Genomic DNA, 8,858 nt, shown 5'->3' with positions numbered 1-8,858 from the left:
AGCTGCGTTCTGAATGACTTGGTAGGATGTTTTTTAACCCCGCGCCATTCAGAATACGCAAAGGCGTGCTTGCTAAACAGTTCGCAAAAAAGACGTCTTTTAACGTTCACCTTGACCGAAGCAAAATGTTTCTCGGAAGTCTGTACGTGTCCATATTTTGGCTTCGACGAGGCGGTAATTAAAAGCGGCAAGTTAGTCATACTACTGGGACTGCAGCTATAGAGCACCAGCTAGAGAAGAGGGATGACAACGATTTCGTGCGACTCATACAAGACCCATCAGCTTCAGGCTAGTCCTCAGTTAATGTCGCAAACGGGCATCCCACACGCGGCCCACTACTTAAGTCTACAAAGGACTCCATGCAGGCCTGGTTCTGCCCCATCAATCTCATAACAACCGGCCTTGGCAATTTGCAACTACAAAAGGCCCCTCTCCAAGATTATCGTCACGGAGGAGGCTTTCCGCCTACTTCCTCACAAGCCAAATCTCCTCAGCTGATTGGGGCCAGATGGTGTCTACCCGGGAATCCTAAAAGGAACAGTAGCAAAGCATTTTTCCTTAAGTTTCATCAGTAAGTCGATGAAGGAAACCTGAATGCCTGAAAGAAAGCAAGTCTCATGCGGGCCCATATATACGGTTAGTGCATATCGCTAGGCAGCCACGGGCCTGGTAGCCTCACCAACATAGCATTCAGGATGACGAAAGACATTCTGAAGCAAGGCATTTTAGTTCACCGCAATGTCAACAGCTTCATATACCCAACCTAAACGGATTCTTCCAAAGCCGTTCTTGAATGCCGAAAGGCACGTTTATATGCCATTCGGATGGGACTCAGTGAGCGTCTCTGATGTGCTTGGTTAGAATGCGCCCCAGGATATCTTGAAGGAAACCCCCAAGAGGGGTTTAGGTATCTGGCTGTCGTCAAACATCTACTCCGTATTGCACGATGAAAACTTATCTCGAAGAGCATTTTTCCTTCGTAGGATTTGGCGTGCCCCTCATATAACTAGTGTGAACTTCCAGACATTTTTGACGATCTTTCTTAAGTACACCTCTGCTCGGAAGGAAGCGAATATCAGGCCACTCTACAAAACTGGTGACCGACTATCTCCTGGGAACCACAGTCCTACAAACTCCACTAACGTGCCGTGCAAGCTGAAAGAGCTCGTTCTTAAGCGAGCTATCCTAGATCAACTTACTTCAAACAGCTTGATATCTCCAGCTCAACAAGGATCTCTTCAAAACCGTTCTTTTGTGTCAGAAATGCTTGTGTTCATGGACAGCTTAACCCAGGCCAAGGACGAAGGACTCAAATCGGATGCCATATTTTTTGACTTCTCGAAAGCATTTGATAGCGTCACACACGTCCCGCTGCTCCACCAACTCGAGTCTTACAGGATTCAAGGGAAAATCCTTCGCTGGATCAAGGCAAAACGTTCCTATTAGATAGATCATTCCGAGTGAGAATAGGCACAACATACGCTTCTCCAGTGCCGGTCTTCATTGGATTTCCTTAAGGAACCGTCCTGGGACCACTCGTGTTTCTGATCTACGTCAACGACCTCCCAGATGTTCTTGCAAGTCCATGTCTACTTTTTGCGGGCGACTTGAAATCCTGGTGTACCAATGCCAGTGCCCTCCAAATGGATGTGGACGCTGCCAAGCAGTGGTAGTTGTTCTGGCACCTTCCTCTGAAATGCGCGTCCATATGCAATTTGGAGGAGGCCCAGCGAATTCCTTTGCCATGCAGGCTGAGAAGGCACCAGAAAACATCATGAAGATAGACGCCCAAAAGGATTTTGGTTTCGACCCTTCCAACCTGTCCTTCTAACTGCACCATTGGGAAATCAGCCCAGAAGGCATTCCTAATTTGCGGATGATTCGATGCACTTTCCCTCGCGTTACCCCCATCGACCTCCAAATACTCTATGGGGCCTACGTCAGACCGCTCCTTGAATGCGCCAACCGATTTATCTACTCAGGACGTACGAAAGACGTCATCTTTGTTGAGCTTGTCCTGCGAGCCGCTACGAAAATGGATGCCAGCCTCAAATCCGTAGACTACGAAAGGCGTCTCGCAGTGTTGACGCCCGTCCCCTGGACTCCTCCGAGGGGATCCAACTCTTACGTATGCCTTATTTGAACAAACAACAGATTTTTCTTCACTGACCCAGCAAACACATGGCGGGGGCATGGTAGGAAGATTTTCAAGCTCAGAGTGCACACATTCATGAAGCAAAAAATTTTCTCACTTCAAGTGGTAGCTGCGTGGAATAAACTTCCTCCGTCGATTGTCCACGCTCCTTCGAAAACCCAGTCCAAAGCACTACTAGATACTTTTTTATGTTAGTCCTCGCGCTGCAAAGCATACTGCCACGCGGTGAGAACATAAAGACCGATGCTACAACCTTCTTTCACTTGCCTTTCAAATGAACGAAAGGCACTGAACGACAAGAAAAAATCGACCCGGGGAAGTTGGGCAAAAGTCTAGATCCTGTGTATCAATCCTTGAATATGTGAATCCATGAATGTGTCTAAAGAACTACCCTCAAGTGGTTAGATAACGTGTTAGACAATTTTCCGCATTTGGGTATCTGACGGGTTAAATTAACTAACTCCTGTGGTTGCTTACTCTGCACCCGGAACCCAGTTTGAGGTACTTTGGAACGCTATTGTACGCCCTCGCGCTGTCGAGCTTGCTGACCGTAATTTTGAGCTAAGGCCCCAGCTCATACAACTAATACTATTGCCAACTGCAAGTGTAACCAAGGACGGACATTACCAAGCATACTGCCCCGCGCTGAGAACATAAAGAGCGGTGCTACACCCTTTTACACTTGTGCCTTTCAGGTGAACGACAGCCACTGACCAAAAAGAAAAAAAGCGACCCGGGAAGATTGGGCAATAGCCTCGATTCTGTGTAGCGGACTAGGACCTTGTCAGCGTGTTCGGATGAATTAGCAAGCAAAGTAACCAATACAAAATCACAAAATCACAATAGGAAAAGAATGAGTAGTCAAATGGGGACTCACGAATGTGTAGATCCAATAGTCCACTACACCGATCCAAATGCAGTAACTGGCTGTGGAAGGAAATATTCACTTGTCGGAATTTCCCACAGATGGTTCCGCGTGCGTGATATGTTCCACGGTAAGAAAATTATTCACGGCTAAAAAATGTCACAGGGATTTATTGTAACGTTCAACAGTTGACACAGACACAGGGATTTAGTCCCACTGGTTCAGCAATCAAAAAACAGTTCAATGTAGCGTAAATACTCTCGTTCAGCAAGGAGTCAGCAGGTGGCGCCGGAAAATGTGTATTCGTAACATTAAAACAAACGTCATGATACAATGTGAACGACAGTTGCAATGTGTGTTTCAAGTTCAGACACTACACCTGTTTTTCAATCCGTGAATCCGTACATCCTGCTTTCCGCTGAACTGCTACCGGTGCGAAACAAATTCCGACTTGGCCTGACCAGCCTTTAGTTTCCCACACGTATATACCCTTACTGAACCAGATGATCATTTAGTTTGCACAGTTGTTTTAACGCGTTTCGTGTACCTGAAACAGACGTGTGGCGCGAAGCGTGCCTATCTTTCACGTGCACCGATGGATGTCAAGAGGTCGAAACATAAACGTCCGAAAGTTGACGTTGGGGTAGTCGACACTGGTTTTGTTTATTTATTCCCAGTCGCTTCAAGCTGCCGAGCCTGTCGCTATTGTCTCGGAAAACAAGCGCCCAACTCTGGATTGCAGTCAGTGGCCACTTCTGCTGAAGGTAGTTTTTCATCCAACAGTTTTATGTGTAGAATGTACATTTGATGAACGTTCGTGAATGCCACTTCGAAGCAGATACTACTGGTTATTCGCCACTACACAGGCCAATAGAGGAACACATACAGTAAGGTCCACTATTCGGCTTCGCAACACCTTAGAACTGGCGTGATCAACCTAGATAAACCCTCTAACCCGTCCTCACACGAGGTTGTTGCTTGGGTAAAAAGGGCGTTGTGCGTGGGGAAAACTGGGCACAGTGGCACACTGGACCCGAAAGTAACAGGTAACTCCCGAATATCGGCGGATTTTAGTTTCCAGGTTGCCTTATTGTTTGTATCGACCGAGCAACAAGACTTGTGAAGTCGCAGCAAAGTGCAGGAAAGGTATATGTTGGCATTTTCCGTCTACATGAAGCTCTTGATGACTACAAACGTGTTCATCAGGTATGCCGGTTGAGATTTCGTAACGATTCTCAGGCCGTAGAAACTTTATCTGGAGCGTTGTTTCAACGACCACCGCTTGTAGCGGCTGTTAAGAGGCAACTGCGAGTCAGGACTGTGTATGAGAACAAACTTTTGGAATACGATAAGGAAAAAGGACTAGGTATGCTTATCCCTTTTTTACACGTCAGGTGTTATCCGTGTGACATGTGAGGCTGGCACTTATGTCCGCACCCTGTGTGTGCATATTGGATTGTTGCTGGGCTGCGGGGGCGTAATGGAAGAACTCCGGCGGATTCGTTCTGGTATCCTCACTGAAGAGGATAATATGGTCACGATGCACGATATACTCGATGCTAAGTGGCTGTATGACAACAGGCGGGACGAGTCTTACCTTCGCCGAGTAATTATGCCGCTTGAAAAGTTGCTGATTGGACATAAACGGATTATGCTGAAGGACACTGCAGTACGTCCAGTTTATATTTCACGTATCTTCAGGTGAGCGCTATATGTTATGGTGCAAAATTGATGTTGCCGGGCGTCCTACGCTACGACAACGACATTACTGTTAACGACGAAATTGTCCTTATGACTACCAAAGGTGAAGCTATCGCCATTGGTACGTTGCATTGTTAGGACGACACTAACTGCTGCCTGCAGCCATAGCTCTCATGACGACGGCTACTATCGCGACATGTGATCATGGGCTGGTTGCCAAGCTGAAGCGCGTGATCATGGAACGTGACCTGTACCCTCGTCAATGGGGTCGTGGCCCCGTCGCAATGGAGCGAAAAAAGCTGGTGGCCCAAGGCCTACTGAGCAAGTATGCGAAACCTGGGGAAGCTCCTCCTGTGGTCCCAGCGGCATCCAAAGTGTAAGTTCGGTTGGACGGTAACGTCATTCACTTCAGTGTTAAAGTAGAAGATGGAGTTGATTCAAAAGTACACAAGTGAGTTAGTTTGATAAACGGCCTATGATCTCAGGCGAAATTCACATAACCCTGTGCCGGTCTCTTCGAGTTCTAGTGATGAGGAACCTGGACCTCCACGGTAAGCCGAATACATATATCTGGATGGCCGTCGATCAACCAATGGACATCACCGTCACGTCCTAAACTTTTTTTTGCAGGTCGAAGAAGAACCCAAAGATACAAGAACCGTCTTCGGATGAAAGCGATTAGCATGAGCCCGTTTTGTACAGTGTGTTCGAAAAAGATATTTTTACAGACTCGTGCTCTTCTAATCGGTTGTTTATGCGTGTTATGTATCGAACCTCACTGGCGTTCCGGCAAATTACTCTCTAATGGGCAAACACTGGGTCCATAACCTGATTGCACTCGCTTGAGGGATTACTAGTGGCTTCTGGAATTTGAGGAACTCGAAAAGTGATTCAAAGAAGTATGCTTACAGGGATTCAGAGGTGCTTTTGTGTTTAAGAGGCAGGTAAACTCGTACACAATGGTGTTGCATGCGTTTTACACAGTCACGCGCACAGCTAGATAGTTACTAGGAGGATGTTACCGGACGGCCAGCTCAGGTGGGTCTTTGGCAGAAGTATGTATTAAGCTGGCGAATACGCAACGACTGGATACCATCGTTCGGCTGCGGTGACTGGCTATCATGCCATCCAAAGGAAGCACGAGTGCCGGGATAATCCCAGACAGGGGAATTCGAGTTGCAGAGTTTGAGTTTTGACCACGGACTTCCGGTCGGTAAGTCCGCGCTCTAACCACTGCCATCTTGCCCCCCGCGACTCAAGATAGCATCATTTCATCAACAACAACAGTAACAGTAGAGTAAGTTTTCTGAGAGAAAACTAGAAGACAGCTGGTCGACACAAACCAGAATTGCATTGGTGGGTCGCACAAGGCTTCTATTGGATCTTTATTTTCCCTGATAGTATCGAATGCGGTCTGTCACATCACCATCATCAGGCACGGCAACATCGGCCTTGACACTGACGCCTCGGTGCAGCATATCTACGGGGTTAATTTGATCCTACTTAAGGCCTGAATTGAGAAGTGGGTGACGGTGGAATCTGACGCTGGTCTGCTGCGGGAAGGCGGGTCGCGTTAACAACATCTAAACGCTACGGAATCTCCTTCATACCCCTCTGCGAAGTCATACGCTACCCAACATCGTATACTGCAGAAGCAGGTACAGGTCTCGTTAGATACTTGGGCAGGCGCGGCACATAACCGAACCACTAGTTGATGGTTCTTCAGGGTTTCAATGACTGAAGTATTTGCCGCGCATCTAGATACTCATTTTCTGACTACTTCAATACGCATTCATTGAAGCTGTCCGACAGTGGCAACGATTCTAGAGCACCGGTGGCAAAAAGTTGAAGACGCCTCACCTTACATATAGGCCATATCTCGCTACCATGCATCGGTGCAGTAGCCGATACTGTAGCCTGATACATTTGACGCTTAAAGTCCAGTGATGTCTCTTTGCTTTCAACACGTGGCCCAGATCTCAGGGATTTCTACGCTGGCTGATACAACTGCTGAGGTCTATGAACAACCGTCTGCTTCGTGATTTGCGAAGGCCACACAAAGTTGTTTGAGCCTGACTGATAACTTTATAGGTGCCCAAGAGAATATGGTGGCGGTCAGCACTGCTTGTACTTGACCTTCATCATGGAAGATGAGGTACTCCAGATCGACAAGCTTCTAAGCAACAACGATTTGAACACTGGCGTCTTGAAGACCTAGCGTTCAGCTCACTAATCGGTGACGAAGTTAATCAGCAACGGATATAATAGACTTCCGTGTAGGAGGCTTCTGGAGGGCTAACCATACCCAGAAGGATGTGAATATGGGAACCGGATTACACTCAAACATCTGCGACGTATAATGCTGAGCAATTAGATAGATGGAGAGCACCCTTGATGTCAAGGGACAATAAGATTGTGTATCGTCTGTACATATGGCATTGCTCTAATACCTGACGAGGTTTTAAACTGCCGACTCAGACTTCCTGGTTGGGATCCTGCTTGACGCTCACGGGTCAGGATTTTGTGTGCCATTAAACGAAGAATCACGGAGGCCAAAAGCCTTGTTATCAACTCTCTCCAATTGTCCGGGGCGGCCTCCCAGATGCTCCCAAGTGATATAGACCCTGACTGAGGGATTCACCGCCATCCTTGGACAGCGCGGGTTGTGGGTCGTCAGGACCAGAAGCACGATGACGCCTCAGAGGCTGAGAGAGGTTCCATGTTCACAGCTCACCCGTTGGAGGACGGTAGTCGGGATTGGAAGTAGCCATTGTAGCTCATTGCTGGAAAGCCATGTTGGTCTAGAGGCTTCCGAGGACCAGTCGAACAAATCAAGGGGGGCAGTACGCGGACGTCTCCAACATTCTGACCTCATTTCTTTGGCCTTTCAGGCCCACCAAGCCTCGCGGTTTGCACGGACACTCAGTTTCAGCTGGCGTCAGATAAGTTGTGTTTGAGGCCAGGAGTAATCTCCCCGGGCCTCCAGCTGAGCCATGGTCCTATCGGAGATTCAATGTTTGGATGAGTTGGCAGGGTTGCACCGCAGACGGAAGTTTGGATTGAGTTCCAACTGCACGTTAATATCCGACATAAGATGGTCTAGCAGGTGCTCAAGGATCCTTTTCTGGAAGTTCCATATGATTTTTTGGGTCGATTGGCTTCTCACCGGCGGAAATTTCCTGGTGACCCACCTGACAAAGCTTGTTGGTACTATGTGGGACGAAGAGAAAGTGCCTGAAGAATGGGGCATGTCGACAGTTATCCCTATCTTCAAAAAGGGTACACGGATGCCATGCGAAAACCACTGTGGCATCAGCCTGTTAGCTGTGGCATCGGAGGTGCCGTCTGGCCTTATCCTTCCAAGGTTGACTGAACACAGGGAGAGGCAGATCCGTGAAAACCAAGCTGGGTTCCGTCCTGCAAGAGGTTGCATCGATCATATCTTCACCCTCCGACAGATTCTGGAACAGCGACACTGCTTCCAGCAACCAAAAATGGTTGTTTTTCTTGATCTGAAAGCGGCCTTTGACTCTGTGGACCGCCAAGCTCTACGACAGTGTCTGTGGAGCAAAGGTGTCCCTCATAAATTCTTGACCCTCATTAAGGTGCTGTATGCCAACTCCCGCGGCCGTGTAAAGGTCTACGGGAAGCTTTCCCCTGAGTTCACCACATCAATGGTGTCCGACAGGGCTGTCCTCTTTCACCTTTCCTCTTCAACTTCATCATTGATACCATCATGGAAGACTCACTACTAGCCTCTAATACCTGTGGGGTCGAAGTGCTCCCTGGGCCTCCGCTCACAGACATCGAGCACGCAGACGACATAGCTCTTCTTGGATCTGACCCCGTGGCAATGCAAACAATACTAAATAATCTAGATAATTCTGCCTCGCGGTTTGGTACGCGCTTCACACCTGCAAAGTGTAAAGTGCTACTGCAAGACTGGGTGGGCTCGAACCCTAGCCTCATGCTTGCGGCTGAACCGATTGAGGTAGTAGACAAATTTGTCTGCCTGGGCAGTCCCGGTGTTCTGGCGAAAGATGATATTTCCATCCGGATTGGGAAGGCCACAGCAGCTTTTGCGAACCTACGTCACCTGTGGCGTAGGCGTGACATCAGCTTCTCTGTCAAGGGTCG

General features: G+C 48.1%; 1 protein-coding gene across 1 annotated transcript; it reads left to right on the top strand.

The window, feature by feature from the left end:
• Positions 1-3,827: 3,827 nt before the first annotated feature.
• On the top strand, positions 3,828-5,468 carry T265_07772 (hypothetical protein; the record flags this gene model as incomplete). The annotated part of the gene is made up of 8 exons (XM_009173377.1): positions 3,828-3,907; positions 3,942-4,066; positions 4,102-4,386; positions 4,415-4,689; positions 4,722-4,842; positions 4,884-5,097; positions 5,207-5,272; positions 5,352-5,468. The coding sequence occupies 8 exons, from the start codon at positions 3,828-3,830 to the stop codon at positions 5,401-5,403; spliced, it is 1,218 nt and encodes a 405-aa protein (XP_009171641.1).
• Positions 5,469-8,858: the final 3,390 nt, after the last annotated feature.

The sequence above is a fragment of the Opisthorchis viverrini genome, assembly GCF_000715545.1.
Source record: "Opisthorchis viverrini unplaced genomic scaffold opera_v5_183, whole genome shotgun sequence".
NCBI lineage: Eukaryota > Metazoa > Platyhelminthes > Trematoda > Opisthorchiida > Opisthorchiidae > Opisthorchis > Opisthorchis viverrini.
Note: the sequence above shows the minus strand (reverse complement) of the source record. Positions and strands in the feature narration are given on the sequence as shown.